The sequence below is a fragment of the Urocitellus parryii genome, chromosome 9, assembly GCF_045843805.1.
Source record: "Urocitellus parryii isolate mUroPar1 chromosome 9, mUroPar1.hap1, whole genome shotgun sequence".
NCBI classification, from domain to species: Eukaryota; Metazoa; Chordata; class Mammalia; order Rodentia; family Sciuridae; genus Urocitellus; species Urocitellus parryii.
Genome location: NC_135539.1, coordinates 43,989,502 through 44,017,026, shown reverse-complemented (window position 1 = coordinate 44,017,026; position 27,525 = coordinate 43,989,502). Strand labels below are relative to the sequence as shown.

The window sequence follows — 27,525 nt, the reverse complement described above, 5'->3', positions numbered from 1 at the left end:
AACCTGCTTGGAATGCCTGCCCGTGCCTTGAACTCACCCATGCCTGGCTCTCTGACCAGATAACAGCCCTCTCTGAAACTTTAGTGACACCTCATAAATATTGGCCTTCCCTGGCCTGACAATGACCCTCTCTGAGGCTCTAATGGTCCTCATAAATTCTGATGTTGGGGCCAGCAAAAAATGTAAACTACCATTAGTGTGATGCTTGTCAGAGTTCTGTTATCTGTAACCCCCCTTTGTGTAACTTTCTGGGCCATAAAGCTGGGCTGCAGGAAAGCTGGGGTGCTGTCTTGTTCCCGCCATTTTGGGAGAGAGAGGCAGCCCGGCCGGTCGAAATAATAAGCTTGCTTTAATTTGATTTTAATTGGAGTCAGTAGTCTTTTCTTGCGTCTTGGCCTAACAATTGGAGCCCAGGTGGAGACCCAGCTGAGCACCTGCTCGCCTTCCCTCAGGGCATAGCACCTGGCTAGTGTCACCTCTTCCTGTGACTTCACAACCACCTCCAACAAACACCTCCAGACCCAACACGAGATGCCCTCCTGGACCAGCCTGTCTCAGGCTGGAACTGGCCACGTCCTGCTGGTTGACAGCCAAAACACACACAGCCTCTAGTGTAGGGCTTCCCCAGGTCCTCCCTCACGTTCAAGGTTCGCCTTACAGAGTCAAGGGGAACCTGGTCCCTCTGGAACTCCCAACCACTGTGTGTGTGTGTGTGTGTGCGCGCGCACGCATGTGTGCATGACTATTCACCAGTGTGTCTTTAAATGTGTGGATGCACGTGTGTCTAAGTGCCTGCATGACCTCATCCATGAGTGTGTGTGTTACTGTGCAGTGTGTGGATGAGGGTGTAGATCTGTGCGTGTATGTTCGAGTGTGTATATGTGTTTAAATGTGTTATGTAAATGTGCACATGCTATGTGTGCATATATTCACATGTGCTGTGTACTAGTGTATGGGTGTGGCATGTGTCTGTGTTATGTGCCTAGTATGAGGATAAGGCACGCGTGTGTTATGTGAGTGTGTGTGCATGCACATATGGGTGTGTTGGTCTATGTGTCAGGGAGCACATGTAAGTGTACACGTAGCTGTGTGTGTGTGTTGAAGTGTGTGTGTATGCATGTGTGTAAATGTGTGCATGGCCACCAGATTGCACAATCTAAGGAACGTAAGGCCAGCTGGACATTCAAACATTCCTCCACGGTATCAGCAAACAGTGACTTCTGAAAACTCTATCTTCCTCCAAAGCAATGAAAGTACTAGAGGAAAACAAGTGGAATTGACCTTTTCAGAACTCTGGGAATTACCCAAAGGACTGCAGAAGTCTGGGGAGTGTGACTCCAGGCAGACAGCTGAGGCCGGGGACAGCCATCCCCTTCCCGGGCTCTGAGGGGCTTGGAGGCAACAGTCGGGCCAGGCAGGGCCGGTGGGGGCACTGCAGAGACCTGTGGCTGTTCTGCTGCCTGAATGCAGAGCCCTGGAAACTCCACTTGCAGGGCTCTCATAGTCAAGGTCCCCCAGGGAAGCAGCCTTGCCCCCAGGGGGGTTCACTGGACTGTAGGTGGCCGAGGCAGTGGGGAACAGGGAGCAGAAGGCCGGAGGGGGCCCGGCTGAAAGGTACCTCCACATGCCTGCCATTCACGCCTGGGGAGGGTGAACTGCACCAAGGGCCCCTAAAGACCAAGCACCTGGGCCTCCGGTCATAGCCCAGCCACACAGGAGGGCACACGGCTTCACAGCAAAGCGTGGCCAACACACTCGGGGTCACGGACCTCGAGAGTCTCCCCATACCCCGTGGCATTTCAGACCCACAAGACGCGCCAAGAAGCAGGGAAAGCAGCCATGCGAGATCGCCCCTGGGCAGCCCCCACCCGCCTCGGCAGCTGTGAAGCCCACCTCAGTCCACCTCCGGGAGCCCCTCCTCCTCAGTCCTGCTCCTGTCCACAGGAGGACCTGAAGGAGACCACTCCAGGGGCCCAGCCTGGGCGGCTCCCACCTGCCTCAGCAGCTGCCCTTGAGAGCATTCCAGAGACGTGAAGGCCCAGAGGGACTCACCTAGAGGGCATCCACACAAAGAAAGTACTTTTTAAAGGAACTAATAGATTTGAAAAGTACAAAGGATGAAATTATAAAAACACTGCAAGAGGTTCCACATGGCCCATCTGAGCAGGCAGCAGGCACCAGGGCACAGGCGGCAGCAGGAGCCAGGGCGCAAGCGGGCAGCAGGCCTGGGCGGGCGGGTTTCCACCCTTCACACACAGGACCAGGAACAGCTCCACCCAGCCTAGAGGCTCTTCTGCATTACCCAGCAGTCTGGAAGTAGGTGGGAACCAGCTGAGTCACATGCCCGGGGAGGCCCGTGTAGACCATTTAAAACCCCACAAAGCAACAGTAAAGGCAACAGCCTGGCTTAAAAGCAGGCAGAGAGACCAGGGTGCATCTCAGTGGTAGAGGTTGCCTAGTGAACACAGAGCCCTGGGTTCCATTCCCAGCACCACTTCAAAACAAATTAACAAACAAAAAAACAGGCAAAGAGAGCATTCAAGAAGATTTTTTTCTCCAAAGAAAATAGCCAATTAGCAAATGAAAGAAAATGTGGCATATATACATAATGGAATAATACCCAGCCATAAAGAAGAACAACTTGGGCTGGGGTTGTGGCTCAGTGATAGAGCGATCACCAAGCATGAGTGAGGCCCTGGGTTGGATCCTCAGCATCACATAAAGATAAATAAATAAAGGCATTGTGTCCATCTACAACTAAAAAACATTTTACAAAAAGAAAAACTTGACATTCGCCAGTAAATGGATGGATCTAGACAAGTTATGCTAAGTGAAAGAAGCCAGTCCCCAAAACCAAAAGTCAGACCTTTTCTCTGATATGTGGGTGGAAGTTAACCCACAATAAGTGAAGAGAGGGAGATTAAGAAACAACAGAATAGAAGCCCAGTGGAGTAGACAAGGGGCGAAGGGGAGGGAGGAGAACTGGGGCAAGGAAAGAGAGTGGCCGAACCTGAAGAACCTTCCTGTGTGCGTGTGTGGACATACCACGAGAGTCTCACCTTCCTGTCACCCACAAGAAACTGACTTAGAAACAACCGTAGGTCAACGGCAGAAAGATCAAGAGCAGAAGTGGGAGGGGAAAGAGAGGAGCTGGGACTGAAGAGCAAGAGGGATACCACCCTTTCACATTCATGTCAAAATGGACTCACTGTCGTGTGTGACTAAAAAGGACCCTAAAATAAAATAAAGATGCTCAGTGTCATTAGTCAGTAAGGAAATGCACACCGAAGCACAAGGAACACCACTTCTCACCCAGTGGGGAGGCTGTCCGGCAGACAGACAGGCAGACAGCAAGAAGCCTTGGCAACCCAGAGTCCACTCAGCCCGCAGCCCCTCTCTCTTCCCTGGAGGCTGACCCTGCCTTGGTCTTTCAGGGACCAGCCCTGGGCTGCCAGTCAGCAGTGGGCTCAGCAGCGGGCAAAACTCAGCCCCTCAGAGACTCCAGAACCTCAGGAGCAGACACCAGGAACCGGCAGAGACCAAACACGCATCTCACATCACCACAAGCTCTTCCTGGCCAGACGGGAAGGAAGGGACAGGAGCTCAGTTCCGCAGCAGCCAGGCTGACCTCTGGCAAAGAAACAGGGCCATGGACCAGACCACCACTGAAGAAACCAAGTTCCTCCCACAACTTGGAAGAGGAACCAGCAGAATGAGCCAGCCAGAGACACAAAACACAGGACCCAGCCACAACATGCCCAGAACTGACAGAATTGTGCACCACTAAATTCGTGCCATTTTAATCCACTATGTTTGTGACAATTTATTACACAGCACTGGTGTGCACGTGATCACGCACGCGCACGCGCACGCGCGCGCACACACACACACACACACAAAACTTGATACATACTCATTCCATATTCTTTCTGCTTTTAATGTTAAATGTGATGGCTGGAGCTGTAAAAGCCATCTTGCAACCATAAGACAGCAAGTATCCACCCTCCCCCTGCCCCGAAAAAAAAAAAAAAATTCACAGTGGTAAAAAATTAACATGTAAGTCCTTGGAATGGACTGTCAAAACGTCTCCAATGGGTCCAGCCTCCCTGAGTCCACAGCCTCTACAATGGGATATGCTTTTCCCATCCCAACAGTCTACTCTGTGTCCTTGGGATTAGGCTGGCATTAAGCTTCTCTGACCAACAGTAACATTCTGACCTGCAGAAGATGGACATTTATTAGCTTTGTGGCTCTACCTGAGCCTGGAGCCAGTCCAGCCAAGGCAGAAAGAAACCAGGGCTCTCCACAGAGAACCGCACCCAGGAGGAGAGCTGCTGGGCAGCAGTGACCAGAGGGAGACAGGGCTGCAGACACAGAAACGGCCAGCCACGCCACAGGGGGAAAGAAGTCCCTGTGCAGTGAGCCAATCCAACCACAGCCCAATGGGGAGCACCTGTGTTAGGCCAGGGGGACCTGCCACCACAGGCCCAGGTGACCACAGTGGCTTCGCTCCAACTGGTGTTCTGGGCCTCTGAGGTTCAGGGTGACCAGTTACTCGGCACGAGAGGACGAGTTCATACAGGCCCCTCCACGCCCGACCCATGTTGTGACCAAAGTCCTTTCATCAACTCACCTGTGACGTCCAGGCGGAAGGAGACCCTCTGGCCCTCAGCCTCACAGCTGTACTCCCCGGGGTCCGCCTTGCCCGCCTGCTGCACCACCAGCTGCCGCCTGCAGCCAGAGGCCTCCACGCACACCTGGGAGCTCTGGCTCAGCTTCTTCCCATCCTTGTACCACGTCACCTCTGTCTGGGACTGGGCCACCTCACAGCTCAGAGTGGCACTCATCCCCGCCTGAGCCTTCACCTCACTGTATGCTGGCTGCCCCTTGGCAAACACAGCCTTGGGCTCTGGGGACAGAGGGAAAGGACACGCAGGTCAGGGACTCCAGAACAGACACAGCCCTGTCTCACAGACCAAGCCCACCCCGGGGATGGCTGAGCAGAGTGTCCATCATGAGCAGAACATTGCATGGCCATGCCTAAATTCTGTCCTACACATGACCCAAGCTGCAAACTCCAAGGCTGGTGGGTAGAGAGCTGGCAGCGTATCCTCATCAGAGCCCTAAGCACTTCCTGATCCACCCTGATCCTGCAGGTAACTGCACTGTCACAGCCCACAAGGCCACCACAGCCAGGCCTACCTCCTGATGCCACCAACCTCCCAGCCATTGGAAATAGACCATGACCCTTCACCTCCCTGGGACCCCAGCCCATCAGTGGCTTCCCAAGTCTCCCACCATGCAGGGGGCACAAAAGCGGGTGGAGGTAAACACAGCAGGGAAGTCCACCAGAGCACCAAACCAGAAACCCACATCTTTGTTGGCAACAGCTACCAACGGAATGCAGGAGACCAAACAGCCAGTGCTGGCAAGTCAGCAAAGACCTCTAGCCTGTGCAAGTCAATCAGCAGAGATCCAAGTGCCAGCCAATCAGCACAGAGCTCAGTAACAGTGTGGGCCAGTCAGCAGACAGCTCAGTACCAGATGGGGCAAATTCGCAGAGAGCTCAGTGCCAGCCAATCAGCAGACAGCCAAGTGCCACTGTGGACCAATCAGTAGGAAGCCAAGTGCTAGTGTGGACCAATCATCAGAGATCAATCATCCTGAGCCAATCAGGAAAAATCCAGCACCAGGCAGGTCATTGGGAGAGAGCCCAGCACCAGATGGGCTATCAAGGGAGAGGCTCTGAGCCCCTTGTGGCCCCTTCACAGGCTCAGGGACAGGTCACAGTTGGAAGAAGGAGGAGATGGGGGAAGGACAGATGGACATGCAGGATTCCAAAGGGCCCCAGCAAGGGCTTCTGGAGCTCTGGGCCCAGCAAGTAGGCATGGCCAGGTAGAGGGAGCCCCTGCCCCTTCAGGACATGCTCCCCAGCCACAAACAATCCCTAGTGCCCAACTCCACCCAGAGCTGGGCCACAGATGCTGAGGCCCAAGTCAGGAAGGACATAGACCTCACAGAGCCTAGGCTGCCACAGGAGCCTTAGAGTTACCACCCTCCCTCCATTCACCCAGCCCTAGCAGAACCCACCTGTGATGTCCAGGCGGAAGGAGACCTTCTGGCCCCCTGCCTCGCAGCTGTACTCCCCATCGTCCGCCTTGCCTGCCTGCTGCACTACCAGCTGCCGCCCTGCAGCCAGAGGCCTCCATGTGCACCTGGGAGCTCTGGCTCAGCCTCTTCCCATCCTTGTACCATGTCACCTCTGTCTGGGCCTGGGCCACCTCACAGCTCAGAGTGGCACTCGTCCCCACCTGGGCCTTCACCTCACTGTGTGCCAGCTGCCCCTTGGCAAACACAGCCTTGGGCTCTGAGGACACACATGGAGTGATGTTGGTTGTGAGCCCCACCCAAACCTCTGGTTTCTGATTAACAGGCTCTGGACCCCGAGCTATCAGAGCCTGCCATGTGGATCCCTCGGGATACATTTTCCTAAGCAAAGTGGGAGGGGATGCCCCTCCCCATGAGACCCTGGTGTGCACAGGAGAGTCACAGGACAGACCTTGCAAAAATTGCCAAGATGTCCTTTATAAGCCCAGAGAACATCTCCCTTGTGCCCAAACTCCTGCCCACCTCCATAGCACACTTCCCACAGATTGAGTTTGCTCCAGCAGGGAAACCTGACAGTACCTGCCTTCAGCTCTGCATATAGCCAACCAGCCCCTGGCAGTGACACCTGGTTGTGACTTCTAGTGTGAAGTGTCCAATGCTTGCCTCTAGAGCTGGTGTGAGACTGGCATTTGCAGGGCCTCCCTGTCCCTGGGTCCACAAGCTGCACCCAGCCTGGGGTAGCCCAGGCTGGGAACTAGAGCCCATCATGGCCACACTATAGCAAGCCCTCCTGGGGTGGGCTGCCCCAACAGCCTCACAGATGCCTAAGAATCCCTTGTGCATTTGTCCCTGAACTTCCCAGCCTATATCTCTGAGCCCTGGGAGCTTCTAGGAAGGTCATGGCCATGGTCAGACCCACCAGACTTAAATCTCAACCTCAGAGGACACTTCACATATCTGTGGGTCCCCTCAGCCCTTGGTTTAAATGGAAAAGGAGGACTTCAAAATCCTGTGAGCTTCCCAGCCAGAGCCCAGCCCACAAGCACAGAGTAAGCAAGAGGCTTTCAGGACTGCAGAGTGGCCCCCTGCAGGGCAGGCACAATGGGCAGTGGAGGTTCAGGCAGAGGAAACACTCTCCCAAAGCTGGGATAGAGTTCATCCTTTGTTCCTAAATTTCCTTCCTGGTACTTTCTTTTCCATGTTTGGATCCTTTAACCTTCTAAGCATTGGTTTGGCATTTTATTTTATTTTCCCAAACAGGGAAGAAGCTGCCCCCAACCACTGGCTCAATAAAGAAGGGTCGAGGAGGTCAGTCACATTGTGCTGTGTACAGCAGGATCTGCTCTCCACCCACAGGTATGGGCACAGGTATACATAAGGCACTTACCAGAGACCCGTAGGTGGAAGTCCACAGAGTCCTCACCCACATGGCAGGAGCAGGTGCCATCATCCTGCCTGCTGACCGAGGCCACTACCAGCTGATGCCAGGTCCCCACGTCCTCCTGAGAGAAGCGCTGGCAGGAGCCACCCAGCTCCTTGCCATCTTTAAACCAGCACACGGGGATGTGGGCATCCGCAGTCTCACACTCAAACCTCGCCGGGCCCCCCACCTCAGCATCCACACAGCCGCCCACTATGTCTTTGCGTAGGAAGGGCGTGAGGCCTGCAGAGTATGGCAGAGGTGGTCAGGGACCACAGAGCTCCTGACCACGCACCCGGCACAGAGGCTGCAGGCTGGAGGGCCCAGGCTCACAGACCACACAGGACACTGATTCTGACCCAGATAAGAGGCACCCTGGCCAGCTTGCTGAGTCCCAACCATGGTACTCACTGCTCACCCAAGTGGCCACCCACAGTTATCCCTCCTACAGAGTTGGGCCTGCCCTCCCACCCTCCCCATGCTTCCCTGCTGCCCAGCTGCCCAGAACCCCTTGCAGCCTGGGGACAGGGGATGCATGTCCCGCACCACAGAAGGGCCAGGAAGGACGTGGGCCCTGGCTTGCCTTCCCAAGACCCTCACCTTGCACAGACAGTTGGTAGGCAACACAGCTCCCGCGGCTGACACACTCATAGAGGCCAGCGTCATCCTTCCCCACGTCGCGCACCAGCAGTGCCCGCCACCCAGCTGAAGCCTGTTCCTCGTACTTGGGCCCAGGAGGTAACACACAGCCATCTTTCAGCCACGTCACAGCTGCAGCCTGGTCTGACAGCTCAGCCAGCAGCTGAGCCTCCTCATGCAGCCAGGCCAGCACCTCGCGAGCGGCTACCGCTGGTGGCTTGTGGGCAGTCAGCCCAGGAGCTGCTGGGGGCCAGGGATGGGTGGACAGAAGGGACCAGGGCAATGGAAGGCAGTAAGGGAGGGAGACGGGGGGAAGGAAAAACAAGGTCAGAATGAGGAGAGGATGGGGTGGGTGGATGAAGAGGAGGGTGGAAGAAGGAGGCAGGCAGAGAGGCAGGGTCCAGCTGAACCTGCTGTCCACACACACCCTGCCTGGCCTGCTGCCTCAGCGCCCCACCCCCTGCCCTGCTTCCTCTTGCTGCTGCAGGCTAACTCCACAGGGGCAGCTCTCCCAGGACCCCATGCTGACACCGCCTCAAGGAAACAGGCTCCTGGACCCAGGCCTACCTCGGACCTCCATCCGAATGCTGCTTTCAATGCCATCTGCCACAAACTTGAGCTGTGCCCCGTGCAGGCTGGCAGGCACCTCTCGGATGGTGAGTGTATGCCAGGTGCGATCACAGCGGATCACATAGGTGCTGCTGGCCTTCAGAGCCACCCCGTCCAGGAACCATTCACCAGCAGAGGCCACAGTAACGTCCACAGAGAAGGTGACTTCTCCACGCTCCACTGCTGCCACTGCCTTCAGGGGCGACCTCACGGCCAGCTGGGGGGCTGTGGTGCAGGCAAGTTATGAGGGGACCAGGGCAGGTGAGGTCCCTGCCTCCCCTTCCTCTTCCTCCAAAGGATGGGTATTTAGGCTCAAGTCACAACAGACAGGGAGCCATAATCACAAGTCACAACAGACAGGGAACGAGCCAGAACCACCTGGCAATACCCCAGGATCCCACAAACCTCTGAAGCTGGGCAGCACTGAAGCTGCATCCCCTGGGGCTACTGGAGACAGGGGACCTGAGTCCTGTCTTGGGTCCCCTCCCTTCCCACTAAGAAGGCCCCAATGTCCCCACCCTTACAAAGAGTCTCTTCAAGGCCTTGCTGGAGGCTGTGCTCTGCTCTGGCAGGGGCAGCCCCTGGTACCAGGGGTCACTCCTTTCTAGGCAGCTTCACTTACCCAGGTGGATGGTCCCCGGGAACTCCAGGTGTGGACTCTGGCCAAGGCTGTTGACAGCTGACACCCTGAACTGGAAGTCACCCTCCTCAGTCACACTTGTGACGGTGAGCTCAGGTGTGGCCACCCACTCATTCTTGTGGCACCGGCTCCAGATGTAGGTACCCAGCCGCCGATTCTCCACCAGGTAGTCATCAATGGTCACAGGGCGGTCCCCGGGGGGTGGTGGATACCAGACAAGAGTCACAGAACTCTCCGTTCTGTCCTTCACCACAGGGTCCACGGGGGGGTGGAGAGGTGGTCTCCTGGGGGCTAGCAAAAGATGGGCCAAGGTCACTAATGGGGGCCTGTTAGAGTCTGTAAACAAGTCAAAATAACACCTGGTATTTTGCCAGGGGAATGTTAGAGTTTGTAAACAAGTCTGGATGGTGCCTGACAAAATGCCAGAGGGAGTGGTTTGAGAAGTAACAAAAGCAAGCCATTAAGTGTGGAGATTCCTTATTGGTTGGCTGATGTATCTAAGATAAGCTGTGCAAAATGTATAAATAGCTCTGTTGTCCTACAATAAATGGCTCCTACTCCTGCTGTATCAAGGTACACAAGTTATTCGTCACCCCCCCCCCTTATTTTGCTGCAGCCGGACTGCGGCAGGGGCCCAGAAAAGGAATCACAGAACCTCAGCCCTCCAAAAGACTGGACCACCAGCCATCAGGGAAGCTGTGGCCTCAGGACCCTACCCCAGACCTGTAGTCTCTGGCTGATACCGAAGAGGCCTCACCTGGAAGGAGGAGCATGACTCACACCTCCCCCCAGCCTCCCCATAGCCCTGATCAAGAATCAGGGGCCGCTGATGGCCATGTGCCCAAGGACTGAGGCAGGGGTCCTAGGGAAGACATCATTGCAGTATCACTCAGGGCCTTACCAGACACACAGAACTGGGTGGAAGTGCGGGAGTCTCCAGCCATGAAGACCACCTCACCCATGTCTTCCAAGCTGCACTGAAAGATGGTCAGCATGTGGCACGTGCCTTCCACTGTGATGGCCACTCGGCCACCAGTCACCACCTCCTCCTGGTTCCTCAGCCAGCGCACAGGGCCCTTAGGCACTGCCAGCTCCACGCAAAAAATGGCAGTGTCCCCCTCGCGCACCACTGTCTTCCGGGGCAGTTTCCGCGTCAGGTTCCCTGGGATGGGAAGAGCCCAGGCTCGTCAGCCTTGCCCCTAGCTCTAACTGTGGCCAGCATACTGGCTCGCCATCACATTTCCCCATCCTGTCCCTGACTTGCCCCTGCCCACCCCCGCCAGGCCAATCCTCCCACACCCTCCCCAACTCCCCAACTTTCCCACCCCTTCACTCCAGTCCAGCTCTGTCCCATCAGGTGGTTCCCCCCACACGCCACCCCTGTCCGCTCTACCCCCGTCCGCTCTATCCCGTGCAGGCCCCATCCTCGCCCCTTTTGTGCGCGCCTACCACACAATCTGCCCTCCCCGCCCTCCACCTCCTGCCTTGGACAGCGAGCTCCGCCACGGTGCGGCTGCCCTCTGTGGTCTCAGAGATGTACACGGGGTCGTCGTCAGCCGAGACATTGTGCACTGTCAGCCTGCGCTCGGTGCCCTCCTCCTCGATGCCGTACTTGGCGCTGGTGAACCACGCAGTTTCTGTGGTGGGCTGCGGCACCTCGCACTGGAACGTGGCAGACTCCTTCTCCCTCACCTCCAGGTCCTGCAGCCGCCTTTTGAAGGGCATGGCAGGCTCTGTGGAGACCGGCTGGTGAGAGGGGCCAGAGGATACCGGAGGACAGGAGGCTCCAGAGTGCAGGAGTTGGGATCTGGGAATTGAGAAGTGGGGGGGGGGGCAGAATTCGGAGACAGAAGAAGGTGGAGGAGGTGGGAAGGGGTAAAAAGGGTGTAGGATATAGGGTGGCCATTGGCAGGGGGCCCCAGGGGATGGGGACCAGAAATGGGGAAGAGGCAATGTCGGATAAAGGTGGGGAAGTGGGGTTTGGCAAGGAAAACGTGATAAGGGAAAGACAGGGGGCTAAGTATTAAGGTTCCGGAAATGGTGAGGTTTGGAGGGGTCTCGGCAGGGTAGGGATAAGTGCGGTGGGAGAGGGGCAGGGACTTGGCGGGTTGCGCTGCTGTGGTGGAAAGCGGGTCCCTACAATCAGCAAAGATGGAGGATCTTAGCCCCTGCATTATGCAAACCAGAAACAAAACCTGTGAAAGGCGAGAGCCACCCAGACTTCCAACTCTGGTCTATATTCCACGACCGACTTGCGCCATTGGGTTACCTATGGCAGTGGAGGCTAGGGCCAAAGGAGGTGGGCACAGGGACCAGGGAGGACTCTTGCCTGCGCGCAGGCAGCTTCTCCCTGGGACCGCCCGCCTGGCACCATGGTCCTCACCTCGCACCACCACCAACACGGAGCTGTAGGTCTGGCCCATGAGGTTGGACGCCGTGCAGGTGTAGAGGCCGCGGTCCGACTGCTTGCAGAACAGAATCTTCAACATGAAGTTCTTTTGTGCGTCCTCATACACCACGTGTCGCCGTCCCTCTGTCACCAGCTGCCCATCCTTCTTCCACACTATCTTAGGCTTGGGCTCATCCGTCACGTAGCAGCTGAGACGCGCGTGTTTGCCCTCTGTCACCATGCAGGTGCGGGTGCCAGCGCCGGGTGGTGAGGCGGGGACGCCCTCTTCGCGCATGGCTTCACGTCGCTGCTGCAGGTGAGCCAGGAGCGCTGCCGTGGAGGCCCCAGGTGGGCTGGCAGCTTCCGTGTCTGAATCTACCACCAGCGAGGCAGCAGCACTGGCTGCACCCAGCGGGTTCTCTGCCCGCACCTCGTAGGTGCCACCGTCCCGCGGTCGCGCTGCCCGGATGCGTAGCTTGAGTCTGGTGCACCCAGGTGCAGCCAGTCCTTGGACCAGCTCACAGCCGGTCGTGGCGAGCCGCGCACGCGGGAGCTAAATGTGGCCTCAGCGCCCTCGAGCACGCGGATGGACGTAGGCCGTAGCAGAAAGTGTGGTGCCTGCTCAGCACACGCGGCCTCAGCGTCCACTTGCAGGCCCACGGCCGCAAAGGCTTCGCCAATCGCGTTACGCGCAGGGCACACATACTGCCCGCTATCGCCAAGCGCTAGGTCCAGGATAGTGAGGCGGTATATGTCGCCGTCCTGGGCCAGACGGAAGCGTGCGCCTGCCTCCACCGGCTGCACGGTCCTTCTCCCAGCTTACATGTGGCGTGGGGTTGCCCACGATCTGGCAGCTCAGTGTGGAGTCCTTGCCCACAGACACAACGAAAGCCTTGGGCCGGGTCAGGAAGCGCGGTGCACCGCTGAAGGAGTGATCCATGGTGGTGACAATGTTGGGGACCTGTGAAGGAGTGGAAAGACTGTCCCAGTGGTGTTGTGATGAGCCACTCGCTATGCCCCACCTACACCCCTCCCTTCCTCAGTGCCACCTGCAGAACCCAGTTTAAGGCAGGGTGCTTCCTCCCCAGGGGTCTCTTCTTGTCCTGCACATTACCCCACCCACCAAGCCTGGCCATATGGCACCATGGCCCAGCAGTGCAGAGCTCTTTAACTGTAAAAGCATGTCCTCTTCCTCCCCCTTCAGTTCCAGTCTCCCCAGTAAAGGTTCCTCCAGCAGCCAGGCAGCCCTGCTTCTCCAGCAACTTGGCACTTGCCTTCTGCCTTCTGATAGCTCTCCCCACAGACCTACCCAGTGCACCTGGGCCACGCTGCCCATGAGTGCCATCCCCTGCCACACACTGCTGCTACCAGGGTCTAAAACTCCAATTTGGCTGTTTCCCTGGCAGTAGGAGGGGGAGGCCAGGCAGGCTGGGCCTTAGAGGCCCCCAGTGGGCACCAGTTTTCTGTCTTCTCCCACTGTGGATGCCATTGTGTACCACAGGTGGCAGTTCTCTACACAACCGCTTTGCTCTGAGCCTCCTCCAGGTGTGCCCACATCCTTTATCCCTCACCTTTTCTGTGGGGTTCCACACATCCCCTTGACCCCATTCTTCAGCAGCAGAAGAAAAGGAAAGGAACCCCCCAGCTGGCCAGGTTCCTATTAGCCAGCAAGCACTCCTAGCCCACTCAGCTGCTCCAGACCCCACACCCTGGCTCACAGTGCTCATCTGCTGCCTGCCCTCCTCATAAAAGTCTCTGGCCCAAGTAGGAACAGGGAGATTTGAGAGTGGGACAGTGACATGGCTGGAAAGGACAGCTGAAGGATCCTGGCCAGCTGGGGCTTGCAAGGTCAGCAATGTCCCCTGGAACAGCCTGGGGTCTCGAGCTAGTCTGGGGCTAAGTGGCCTGGTCACTCCACAGATCTGTCATAGCTCTGCCAGCTCTGGGCTGGGAAGGGGTCAGAAGCCTCGTTAAGCCTGAGGCTGAGCCCCAGCCAGAACCCTGTACAAGAGAGGAGACTTCCTGCCTGCACAGGGTCTTGCCTAAGAATGACAGGAGGAAGCACTGACGCTTTCCACCTGGGCAGACACAAGCACCCCACTACACAGAGGTCGTCACCTTGTACCCTGCAGAGCCCCCAGTTTCTTGGCTGGGCTGCCCAGGATGGAGTAGTTGGATCCATGTTCCCTGCAACCCTCCAGCTCCCAGTGCTCTGATTCAGGTACCTAATCTCCCCTAATCCCCTTCCAGGAAGCTGAGCCTGGACCAGGGCTGGGCTGCAGTTGCTGTCTGCTGACTCACTGTGCAGTCAGCACCTCTGTTTCTCCACCACCACATCCAGGCCCCATCTCTCTGGGCCTCAGTAGGATTTGGGTAGGAGTGGGGGTCACCAGGCAGCACAAATCAGGACCCCAGTGTAGAAGCTGCTGAGGCACCTTTATATGAAAGTACTACTTTGGCATCAGCATCTAAAAACCCTAAGCACCCAGGTCTTAACAGTGATTCCTGAAATTATATGGTCAATCTGTGGGTTCCCAACCCCCCACCACACCCAGAGTCCCAGCCCTTTTTTATTTTTTACTTTGAGACAGACTCTCACTAACTTGCCCAGGGCCTTGTTAAGTTGCTAAGGCTGGTTCGAACTTGGGATCCTCCTTCCTCACCTCCCCAGTGGCTGAAATAATAGGCGTGTGCCACCATGTTGGGGTTATCTATAGATACTGACTTCCAAGGACATGATGTCTTCTCACAAGCTAGGTGAGTGGGCCTGTGACACCCTGAGGGAAGGTTATTTATACTTCACTATTCACCTTGTGGGTCCCGGGGCTAGGGTTAGTGCTGCTGCTCTCTCCCCATCCATGCAGCATGAGCAGGCAACTGAGAAGGGTTTCTTGTTGTTGTTGTTGTTGTTGTTGTTTTTAATTTTACTTTACTCTGACAAGATTCTTGACAGCAACACACACATCTTTCTTATTTCATATTCTTGGCTGGGCTGGGATCTGTTGGTAGAGTGCTTGCCTGGCTCGCATGGAGCTCTGGCTTAATACCCCACACCACTCGTAATGAATAGAGAGTCAGTGGCCAACTCATTAAGACACCCCTTATGTCCAGCTTGAGGGCTGGCCACGGCGTGTGTCCAACAGAGGTTGATGGATGTATTAACTGAAATAATGTCTAGTGAGAGACAAATTCCAGTGTTTCATCCAATCTGTCTGTCTGTCTGTCTTCATCCGACTTCAGAGTGTGCAGTTAAACATAGGGAAACCTGTCTTCCAGGTGTTTGTGGTTGGAGCAGCACATGGGATTAAACAGCTCTCTATTCACATCTATGGGATGGGAGCCATGAGGTGAGTGCTGAGATGCCTTCTGTTTTTGTTGTAGTGTGTGCAAACATACACTTAGTTGTCTTTATGCTTCTGTCTTAAGCACATGACCTCAGGCCCTGTGGCATGGTCACTGTCATGTCCGTCCTCTGCAGTAGCACTGTGTTCAACGTGGTTGGTAAGCAGTCCAAGAAGTGCCTTTGTGCATAAGCCTTTAAGCTTGCCCTGCCTATGGTAGGTGGGGCATGCATTCCTTCTGTGAAACAGCAGGGCTTCCACGTGGTGCTCAGGGAGCTCTAGGGGTGCACGTTTTGCATGTCTGTCCAGCTGCTCGGTGCATGTGTTACGGCATGGTCACCACATCTGCCCAGTGAAACAGCACAGTGCTCCACAAGCACTTTGACTTAGCAAATGCTTTTGGAGAATGTGGTAGACGTTAATAGCATAAAGATAAATAAGTCATTAGATTCCTGACACTCTGATACTAGCAATGCATAAATATAAAATATCGTAGAACTAGTTGGAAATGTGATATCTCTCTAAAGATTTCCTGTCTTTTGGGTCAAGTCTTAGAGGACTTATGGAGATGCCTAGGTGGGTTCAGTGAGGGAACACCATGCAGCCGTGGTGGGAGGGGCAATGGAGCCATACTCAATGTTTGGGGAGCAGGAAGTGGCTCTGATTGTCTGGGGCTTCCTGTTGCAGCTTGCAGGTGAGGCTCCGGGGGACAGTAAGGTGCCCACGAGCCTGAGAAGGCCATGTGAGCTGGCAGTAGTGCCCATAGGCACAGCAATCACTGTTCACTGGCACACATTTGTCCCTCCACAGGGCTGGTATCATGCACCTCGTCCCCATGGACAGCTCTGCTCCTCTCTAGGTCCCAGCTGAGCCAGCCAGGGCACCTCATGCAGTGACATGTTCAGAAACACAACTAAAATGCAGAAAGCGGGTCGTACCTGGAGCCTGTTCTCTTACCAGATTGTCCACCATGCTCTGGAGACGTTCTTGTAGGCAGTAAGGGATGAGGAGGTGACTTCAGTGGCATCCTGGTGGCAGGACACCAGGTGCAGGCCCATTCTAATAAATAGCATGAAAGAGAAGCTTTTTTTTTTTTTTTTTTTTTTTTTTTTTTTTTTTTAAAGAGAGAGTGAGAGAGAGAGGGGGACAGAGAGAGAGAGAGAATTTTAACATTTATTTTTTCTTAGTTCTCGGCGGACACAACATCTTTGTTGGTATGTGGTGCTGAGGATCGAACCCGGGCCGCACGCATGCCAGGCGAGCGCGCTACTGCTTGAGCCACATCCCCAGCCCCGAAAGAGAAGCTTTGAAAACCTGAGCTGAGATAGCAAACCTGCTCATTCAGGGAAAGACACGGTCAGCCAGTCTTTCATCCTGAGCAGGATGGTGTGAGTGAGCAACTTCAGGGCGGACACAGGTCTCGGGGAGTCACTCCTCAGCTGCATCTGGAGAAGAGCAAGATCAGGTTGTTCATGAGTCTGAAGATGTCCGGGCCTCGGCGCCTGTGAAGGGCAGTGGCCATAGTCAGTAGGCTCCCCCGGGTGCTGTGGAACTGCCCGTCATCCAGATTCCCTGTGCTTCATGTGTTCACAGGGCGCTCAGCCAGGTATGCGCAGCCAGTGGCTGGCATTAAGGTGGGTGCCAGGAGACAGGAGCCAGGTCCCTATTACAAGAAGAGCATCAACTATGTGGACTCTCGGAGTTTTCAGACATGGTCAGCGTGGTTCTCAGCATCCCTGGTTGAGATTAAAAAGACAGAGGCTGTTTTTAACTGTTCAATCTCTTGGTTTCTTCTGTTATTTGGTCAAGTCCACTGCCGGCAGGCGAGTCTTCATGAGTCAACCTCTGCCGAGTTCCCTGCCTTCTGGTCATACTGCACTCACTCCCTTCCAAGTGTGTGACATCGACATTGTCCACTGTCCCATGAGCCCCACACATCGATTCTGGGTCAGGGTACTTGAAGTTTTAAATTCTCTTACATTGTGCAAACATTTATCTTAAGAAGGAAATTTTGAACTGAACTAAAACCCCTCAACAAGGGCTATGCTATCCAGATAATGTGTACTGATGTCTTTGGTCCTGGAAGAACTGATTTCAGTTCACCCTGGACATGCCGTGCTCTGAAGCATAGGCAGTGTGTGCAGTAGCTGCTCCCCACATTTGGCTCCTTTTCCCTCTGGCTCTGACCATGTTCCCTCTCCATTTCCATTCTCAGGCTGGGCTGCCCTCCTTCTGGACTCCTCGGGAGCAGCATGTGACCACACCTGGATTTGTCCTGAGCAGCCCTGCTGCATTCCCACCGTGCTTGGGGCTCTCCCGGACACCTACCGGCTGCTCTGTGCCTTTGGTACCTTGGGAATAACCATATTTCTAGAGTGCTTGCAGTTCTCACAATTCCTATAAAATTCTAATATGTTTACACTAAAAAAATCCATGTTGTTAAAAACTGGGGCAAACTCGTTCTCAAGTGATGCCTACTTTCATGTGATCCTCGAGCTACGTGGGACACCTGTGTGTCTCAGACCAGGTTCCACCTTTGGGGCATAATAAGAGTCTCCCACTCTGGTGCTCTCTGCCTGTCACATGTGTCCAAAGTCTTAGTTCCCAGAATGTAACTTTTAATTGTCAAGGACTTAGCACGGGATCTGCGGCTCTGCCTGACGTGAGCCCTCTCTCCGTGAGTGAGTGGAGCGAGAATAATGGGAGGCGCCAACCACAGCCTCCTCTCTGGGTTCCTTCTGCTGGGGTTCTCAGACCAGCCTCGGTTGGAGCGGGCTCTCTTTGGGGTTGTCCTGCTCCTTTACCTCATGACCCTTCTTGGCAACTCTGCCATCATCCTGGTGTCCCTTCTGGACCCCAAGCTCCACACACCTATGTACTTCTTCCTCTCCCACCTGTCCTTCCTGGACCTCTGCTTCACCACTGGTATCCTTCCTCAGCTCCTAGTCCACCTGGGGAGCTCAGACAAGTCCATCTCGTACGGCGGCTGCGTGGCTCAGCTGTACGTCTCTCTAGTGCTAGGGTCCACCGAGTGTGTCCTCCTGGCCGTCATGTCCTACGATCGCTATGTTGCCGTCTGCCGCCCGCTACACTACACTCTTGTCATGCACCCTCGGCTCTGTCACTCTCTGGTGGCCACGGCATGGCTCAGCGGAGTGGCCACCACCCTGGTACAGTCCACCCTCACCCTGCGCCTGCCCTTCTGTGGGCATCGCCACGTGGATCACTTCTTCTGTGAGGTCCCCATGCTCATCAAGCTGGCCTGTGTGGACACTACCTTCAACGAGGCTGAGCTCTTTGTGGCCAGCGTCCTGTTCCTGGTGCTGCCCCTGTCGCTCATCCTGGTGTCCTACGGCCACATCGCCCAGGCCGTGCTGAGGATCAGGTCGGCTGCTGGCAGGCCGAAGGCCTTTGGGACCTGCTCCTCCCACCTGCTGGTGGTCACCGTCTTCTATGGGACCATCATCTTCATGTACCTGCAGCCTGCCTGGAGCCGATCCAAGGACAAGGGCAAGTTTGTCTCCCTGTTCTACACGGTGGTGACTCCGGTGCTCAACCCTCTGATTTACACTCTGAGGAACCAGGAGGTGAAGACGGCACTGAGGAAACTCTGGGGAAGACCTTATGATTGAGGGGACCTGGTGACTGCCAGGTGACACTTAGGAGACGCGGTTGCTCCCCTAGAGGATGACTTGGAAATGGCGACGACCCAACCCTGGGCTTTTGTAGAAAGCGAGGCTAGTCTGAATTTCAGAGCAGGACAGACTGAGAGAAGCCCACGTTGCAGATCTGTGTCCTCATCACGCGGTTGCCGATGTTAGGCAACCAGATGAGAACGCGACTGTGCTCCAAGCACTGTGCTGCGTGAGAGCTCCTTCTATGTAACAGTCTTAGCCACTTGCTAGAGAGAGGGAGAGAGACCTGTGATGGGTCTCTCTCAGATACTGAAGAATGTGGGTCAGTTGCTCAGAACAGAAAGTACAAACTCTAAAGCTCAGTGACTGTTTTTGACTGACCATGGACTGCTGGACCTTCAGGTGGCTGAGGGTCCCTGAGTTCTCTCAGGCTCATCCCCCACCCCATGAGTCTTATGAGCTCTGAGGCCCCCTAGTAGGTCCCTGTGTGAGTCCCATTAAGCTCTGAGCCTGCCCATATGGGTCCCCACACGAGTCCTGGGAGCTCCGAGCTCCTCTCCACTACTGTCCTTTCCTCTACTGGACATTAAACTTTTGAATTCCTCTCGTCCCTGTTTTGAGACGCCCACTGTGCTGTGACTTAGTCACTGATTCCCAAGTAATCTCGGTACAGGTGCCTCCTGGATGTCCATTTCAGTGCAGACCTTTCCACCTGTATCCTCCTGCTCAACCACACTGCATTCGACTGCTTGGCCCCAGGATCAAAGGTGATCTGGCACCCCGTGGGGGTGCTTTGCCCACTTTTTTTAGTATTAGAGAGTGAAGAGCTGTCCCCAAGCCTCGGTCCTTCCTTCCTGTCACACAGTCCTGGGGCCTCTGCCCTCAGGATGCCATGGGCTCCCTGCTGGACAAGACGTTGAGTTAGTGACTTGGTCACCTCTTATACTCTCTATTCCACATTACATTGTGTGTGCACGTCTTCATACACCTTGGAACTGCCATTTCTTTTAAGAAATTGATTCATTTATTCAACAGTTATTGAGGCTCTGAGGGCATAAATTTTTAAAAAAAAACAACCTATGGCTTCACAGAGTTTTTACGCTAATGGTCCAACTCAATTTGTGGTATATTTTTCACTATGTGACAGTATCTGTTATCAAAACAATAGAAAAAAAATATTAGGGAAAATCCTCATCTTTAGCAAATTATTTGTGAAATTAAATCCATGTCAACCAGACTACAAGATAAATAGCTACATTTTTCTTTCACTTGGATTTTTGTTATTAAATTGACGTGGCTACAAAGAAACGTTATCTGTACAGTAACTCTTCACCCTGAAGGAGAAGGAAAGAGTCTTCATTATTTTCTAATTTACACACTAAACAATTATACATTAACAAGTGTATAAAAATGAAGGAATCTGTGGCTGAGTTTTCAAGGGCCTGACATCTGTGATGGCCTTGAAATCGTCCCCATGCACCCTCGTAGCAGAGGCACACTTCCTGTCCAGCTAGTGCATGGGCCAGGAGGAGTCCTCCTGGGTAGCAGGACAGGTAGGGCACATTCTGCTGTGCTGACGAGGGCACCTGAACCTCCCTCCTTCAAGCAAAGTGGGATCCGTGCTCTGGACTGGTGGCCACAGTGAGACAGTGAGGACCGTGGGCTTACTAGGCAGGATGGAGATCTTGGACCTCTCTGACGAGGGGTTCAGGTAAGTGGTTATTCAAGGGAAAGCAGGTGCTCCTGTTCTGAATATAATAAAGCAAAATCCATAGCTATTTAAAAGTTTTAAGTTAAATTCACATTTTCCCTGACACCATAATAATCCTAGGTGCTAAGGGGCAGCACGGGGTGTTCCAGGAAACATTTGCTTCTCTGAGCCAGCTGAAGTGTCATCAGAGTGGATGGAGGACTAGGCACAGGGGTGTGGATTCCTTAGCACAGCCCTGTGCAGGGGCAGTTGGCCCTGGAGGGTGCGCAGTGCCACAGCCCCCCATGTTGCTATTCCCGACCTCAGTCATAGCTGCCTGCAGCCATGGGCCGCTTCCTGGGGGCTTTGCCGGCATGGCCATCTCCCTGAGGACCCCGTCATGGTGTTCCACGGCTGTGTGCGAGCCTTGGGAGACGCCCAGTTTGCTGGTGTCTCACACAGTCCCCTAAGTGATGGCAGAGACAGTGACTGAGGGTATTTTTCCAGGACTGTGACCTGGAGTCTCTGGTTTGGACTATGTTGGTGTGCCTTGCGCACACTTGGCAGTGTCATACCACGGAGTTTGTCCCCAGCCCTCTCTTCTCTTTTCCCCTTCCTTCCTTCCTTCCTTCCTTCCTTCCTTCCTTCCTTCCTTCCTTCCTTCCTTCCTTCCTTTTCTTTTCTTTCAACAAGGTCTGCTGAGGCTGGCCTTGAACTGGCGATCCTGCCTCAGCCCCCTTAGGCTGGGATTGCAGGTGCACTGCCATGCCCAGCTTTGTTTGAGTTTCTGTAGAAGAAAGACAGTGATTGTCTAAGCCTTCCAGGGACCCATGCTGTGTTAACAGGTGCTCCTTCTCTCTCCCAAGTGCTCCTCCTGGACCCTAATCCCCTGGCCCTGCTCCCCCTGGCCTTGCTCCCCTGGGCCCTTATCTACTGGGCCCTGCTTCCCCTGCCCTGCTCCCCTGGGTTCTGCTCCACCTGGGCCCTGCTTCCCAGCACCCTTCTCCTTCTGGCCCTTTCGCCATGGGCCCTGCTTCTCCTGGCCCTAATCCCCTGGCCTTTCTCCCCCTGGCCTTGCTCCCCTGGCCCTTTCTCCTGTTCCCTGCTTCCCCTTTCCCTGTTCCCCTGGGCCCTGCTCCCCCTGGCCCCGTTCCTGTGACCCTGCTCCACCTGGTTCTGATAATCATGGGCCCTGCTCTCCTGGGCCCCGCTTCCTCTGGCCCTGCTCCCCCACATCCTGCTTCCCCTGGTCTTGCTCCCCATGGGACCTGCACCTCAAACTTAACCATCCACCTACTTCCAGCCAGTGCCCATGACCTGGTCCAACACTGTCTGTGTAGCAGCCTTTCTTATGCCTCCTAACAATGTGGGAAAAAAGTATGAAGTTCTCATAATAGTCTTGGTTGCTGAGGCTTTCACTATGAACTGTGAGATTCTGGGTAAGTCACAGATTCTGCAATGAGTAAGCAGGCTAGATTCTATTTGGTTAACCAACTTAACAATTTCCATATTTTACTTACCTTGAGACACTAATTTGCTTCAGAATAACATTAGCTCAGACAACAAAAATTTGTGACTTACCCTCCTAGATAGAGTCACAAGAGAATCAACCAAAAGTACTTTCTGGGCCTTGGAAACCAGCACTTAAAAAAACACCAGGGGCATTTTACAGGGGTTGAGCCCACAGGGGCAGAGGGGTTGTGCCTTGTGCTGAAGCATATTCTTTACTCACCTATTTTGCTATGAGTCACAGAACACATCTGCACAGCCATGCAGAGAAAACGATCTACAGCATCCTCAAGGCTACATGCCCAGACATTAGTTGTTTTGGTTGTTTGCTTGTTTGCTTGTTTTGGGGAGGAGCATACAGCACAATTTTCACTAATTTGGACAAATGTAGGCAAATTACTTTCTTGCTGGGCATCTAGTGCTGAATCTCACTACTCTAGCTCCATAAATCATTCTCCTTGCTCCATAAATGAAGCTGTGTACCTCTTGACACATACATTTTTTTGTGACATTCCAAGCTGCCAGAGAATAGTATCAAATGTTCACAGAGGCAGTTCCATGAGGCAGTCAGAGCATGTAGTCTACCCAGATGAAGCACCCACCAAAGATATGAACAGTCACTAGCCAAATATCCTGCCCTATCTCTGACCAAGTCCCATCTGCCTTAAAGCCCAGTAGATCAGGCCATACTTGTGTTTCTTCTCAGTGCTGTTCCAGCCAAGGCTCCAACTGCTCCCCTTCCCACCCAATTTGCCTATAGCCCCTGATCTCCACTTTAACTGACTACTGCACTCACTCTAACACTTGCCCAGATACCTTAATTCTCCCACTGCCACTGACTTTTTTCTCCATACTATCTCAGCTCCTTATTCTCATTGTCACTCTCTAAAATTTGTAAATCCATCTCAAGTTCCATTCTTAAGTCTAGATATTCAATATCTCACAAATTAGTTCAGTTTACCTGGAAAGCTCAGCCTTTGTAACAGCCTGCACACCAACCATTTACAGCAGAAATCCAAGAACAGCAAGAGCAAGGAGGGCACAACACACAGGAAAACCTCAGGGAGGGATGTGGAGCTGGACTTTATTTGCTAAAACTCATGCATTCAACTGTTCTAGTTCTGTAATAGTCTAAATTTACCACACACACAAAAAAATCAGCTCTACCATGTTCCTGGATTCTATCACGTGAGCTCTTTGAATGGGAGGAGAGGCACAATATCTGGAATTGGCTGAGTGGGCGAGGCGAGAACAACAAGACTAGGCCTATACACCCACTTTCTCTCCTTTGTCCACTCTAACTACTCATCTAATCAACAGGTGTTAACAGTCTTCTAACTGCATCATATTTGTCTACATGTAATTCCATCCCTTATAAAACTCAGAAAAAATTGACACACATAACTCCCTTGCAAATACCCTTAATGTTCTTGTTCCTGACACCGTTTTGTTGACTTCTGCAAAATTGCATCAGAAACTCTCAACTTTACTGGAAAAATTCATCTCCACACACTGTAACTGTGCATCTGTTCTCAAAGTTTCCCACAAAACAATGAGTTTCCGGGTTTGCTAAAGACTCTGGATTACACTTTCACTTCTCTTCCAGTGGCACATGTTACCCAGAACTCAAAAGCTCTTTTCAGTAATCAGAGAGAGTTTAAGTCATCACACACACAAAAGAAAATTGATTTATCACAAGTACATCTATCAAAAAATGCACCCATATCTGTTTTCTGGCTTCTGACCTGTTAGAGTGAAAGCTGTCCCTGACTTTATAAAGTGACTCAAAGAATGACCACATACAGTTGTGAGACTGCATACTTTATAGCTCTCAGGTCCTGGTCCTCATTTGGGAATGCACTAGTTCCTATCCCACATTCCCTTCAACAGTGTTTTACTCCTCTCATGTATTTACACTATCTTGAATCTTCCCAACCTCACTCTCTATCAGATAATTTTCGTGGCATACAAAAATTATCTGATATTCCTCAACTTAATGAAAAATCACTACCCTTACCTTTCTGTACCCATTATGGAAACTACACCACACTCTGCAGCCATTCACAAGAGCACCAAAGAATTACCTTAATTTTCTATCTCTATCATTCATATAGATATATTTAAATAGTAGACTTTTCCTAACTACAGAAATTGAATGAAGACAAACATGTCTAACACCCTATTTATTTTCTAAATTAAGTATGTTTACTCAACCTAAAATTTTCAGAAACCTGATAGAAATATAATGTTTCAGTCTTACACAAAAATATCTTCACCTTCTCTCTACTTTTGAATTTTGGTTTATCAGGATACAAAATTCTATCCTGACAGTTACATCCCATGGCTTTTTGAAGACGTTATTACATTATCTTCTCCATTATTGCTGTCTGTTATTTTCTAATTGTTGTTCTTTGTGTGCTGCTTTTAAGATCTTCTTTGTTGGACTGGAGTTATAGCTCAGTAGTAGAGGACTTGCCTACCATGTGTTGGGCACTGGGTTCAATGCTCAGCACCACATAACAATAAATAATAAAAATAAAGGTGTTATTTACACCTATAATTATAATAAATATATTAAAAAGAGATCTTCTTGCTGTGCATGCTGGTGCATGCCTATAATACCCACAGCTCAGAAGGCTAAGGAAGGAGAATTCCAAGTTTAAAGCCAGCCTCAGCAAAAGTGAGGCTCTACATCATTCATTGAGACTCCATCTCTAAGTAAAATACAAAATAGGGCTTGAGGTATATAGCTCATTGGTTGGGTGTCCCTGAGTTCAATCCCCAGTATCCACCTCCTCCACAAAAAGATCTTTTTGTCTTTAAAGTTCTGTAGTAACTGTAGTATGTGTGTATTTGGATTTATTTTAACTCTATTTGAATTTTTTCCTGTTTCTTGACTCCAAAGTTTGGTCATTTTAGGAAACATTGTAGCAATCATCTCTTTCAACATTATCTAATCCCATTTCTCTACATTTCTTCTGGAATTTTTCTGACATGTCTACTGATTTTTCTATCCTCTTATTATTTCTTTGATAGTTTCCACATTTCTATTTCTGTGTTTTATCTGAGTATTTTCCTCACATCTACCAGAACAACAGTTCTCATTTTAGCTGCTTATTGCCTGCTTTTTCATTCAAATGACTTTTTAAAGTCATAAATGGACACAATACCTTTATTTTAATATTTATATTTATGCTGTGCTTATGATTGAACCCACCTTCTCACATGTGGTAGGCAAGCACTCTACCTCTGAGCTACAACCCCAGCCCTTAAATGACTTAATAAATAAATGAATACCTTTTTACCAGTATAAAGTGTGATCTTTCCTATTTGATTCTTTTTAAAAATCAGCACATGAAAAGATTTTGAACATCAATGGCCATTAAGGGAAATTAAAATAAAAAACTCAATGAAATACATTTATAGACCTATCAGGATTGATAAAGTAAAATGTTGGAACAACATTAAATATTAGAGAGAAAGCAGAGAAACTTGGTAATTAAAATACTGCTAGTACAAATATAAAATGGAAAAGCCACTCTGGAAAATTTTCTAAACAACAACAAATTCTAAATATACAGCTCAGTCATTGAATTATTGAGGGTTTATCTCAGAGATGTGAAATCTGGTTTTCACACAAGAATCTTTTATAGTAGTTTTATTCATAGTGGCTCAAACTAGATACAATACAGATGTTTTAACAGATCAATAAAAATACAAACTGTAGCACATCCACACAAAAGTGTACTATAGAATAATAACAAGGAGCTAACACTTCGTGCAACAATATTGACATTTCATTGACAAATCAGAAAATTATACTGAATACAAAAGTCAACTCCAAAAAAACTACACACTGCAGGTTTTCCCTCATACAAATTCTTGAAATGACAAAACTATAGAAAGAAAAATCAGATTAGTTATTGCCATGGTTTAGATAGAGGTTGAGGCAAATAAAAAAATGTAACCATAAAAGAGCAATGTGGCAGATAATTGTATGTACCATTGTAAGCATCCTGATTGTGACACTGTGCTCATTGTTTAAGGTGTACAAAAACTGATTAAAGGGCACATAGCATCACCCTGATTTACTTTCTGCAAGTTCATGCAAATGTACAAGTATTTCAAAACACTATTTAATTAAAAATGAAAAATAGGGCAAAATGGAAAATACTGTAAAATCCATATAAACGAGGTCTATTGAGCAGTCAAATTCATAGTCAGAATATAGAATGGTGGTTTTCAAGGGCTGCAGGGAAAAAGGAAACCATGAATGTATTTAATGCCTCTGAACTATACATATTAAAATGGTAAATTTCATGTTATATAAATTTCATACCACAATTAAAAATTATTTTCAAAAACAAAATTAAAAACAACACTCTTTCAAAGAATTCCAGATTTACAATATAAAATCTATATTTCCTTCTAGATTCTGGGGCCTACAGGATCTCTAGTCTCTTTGTCCACCCATCTGTCCCTTTCTCACCACAGTTGTATGACCATAGATTCTCCAATTTTGCGAATACATGAAGCTCTTCCAGCACCTGCCTGTCTTTATCCTCTGCCTAGGACAAGCCTCCACAGAGCTCTGCACTGCTAACTTCTTCCCACCCTTGGACATCACCCTAAGAGCCAGCACAGCACAGAGGGTCAACTGTGTTCTCAGGAATCCAAGGGCACTCTTGCTGTCTGTCTGTTGGCCTTTCTTTTTAGTATCACTCTGCAAAATACAGTGCCATTCTTCTTGGTGTGGCACCTCCTGTGAAAGAGGACAGGCTAGGCACACTTAAATTAGATTCCTAGCCTGAATTCTTAGGAACAGTTATGTAGAGCATGCAGGCCAGAATTGAATGTTCAAGGCCACTCTGAGGCTCTGTGAGGGGACAAGGATTGTATTTGGGTCATAAATTTCTATATTTCTACACACTGGCCCAGAAGTTCACTAGGACCACTATAGTTGTATATGGGTTGAAACATTTTGCTCAAGAAATGCAGCATCAGATAACATGGTAGTAATCTCATCATCACACATTAAATTAACTATTTCTTTTTTCTTTTTCTTTTTTTTTACATATGAACATTATCTGAATTAAACCATCCATATATTTAAATCATTATTAGGTCTGCATAAGAGCTTGTAGAATAGTTGCACCATGATTGACCCAGCCATATTGCTATTTAAGATATTTGGGTTCCTCCTAGATGTTAGCTATTCTAATAATAATATGTAAAATATAAAAATCTTACACAAAATAAAAAAAACAAGAAGTGAGTGTAGAGGGATTATTCTTGGTTGGGAAAGATTTTTGTTCTCTTCCATCTCTTTCTAAAAAGATCACCATTTTATGGAATTCTTGGTTTTGGGGAAAACTTTGTTTTTAAATTGCTTGTACCTCTGCTCCTTATACTCCTTTTGTCTCTCACCTCTACTCCACTCTTTTTCTGGTGTAGTAGTACTGAGTCTGAGCAGGTGGGACACATCACCCTCCCCATGGTGACCCCTACCAGCCCTGTGAGAGGAACCAGAGGAGGCCAGGCTGAA

At 51.3% G+C, this 27,525-nt stretch overlaps 2 protein-coding genes across 2 annotated transcripts in view; one reads left to right on the top strand and one right to left on the bottom strand.

Moving 5' to 3' along the window:
* The window catches only part of LOC144256981 (uncharacterized), a 582,621-nt gene that overhangs the window by 297,955 nt on the left and 257,141 nt on the right, over positions 1-27,525 (bottom strand). The window lies entirely within an intron of this gene.
* LOC144256882 (olfactory receptor 2G6-like) lies at positions 17,846-18,778 on the top strand. The gene has a single exon (XM_077802639.1). It carries the CDS (start codon positions 17,846-17,848, stop codon positions 18,776-18,778), a length of 933 nt encoding a protein of 310 aa, XP_077658765.1.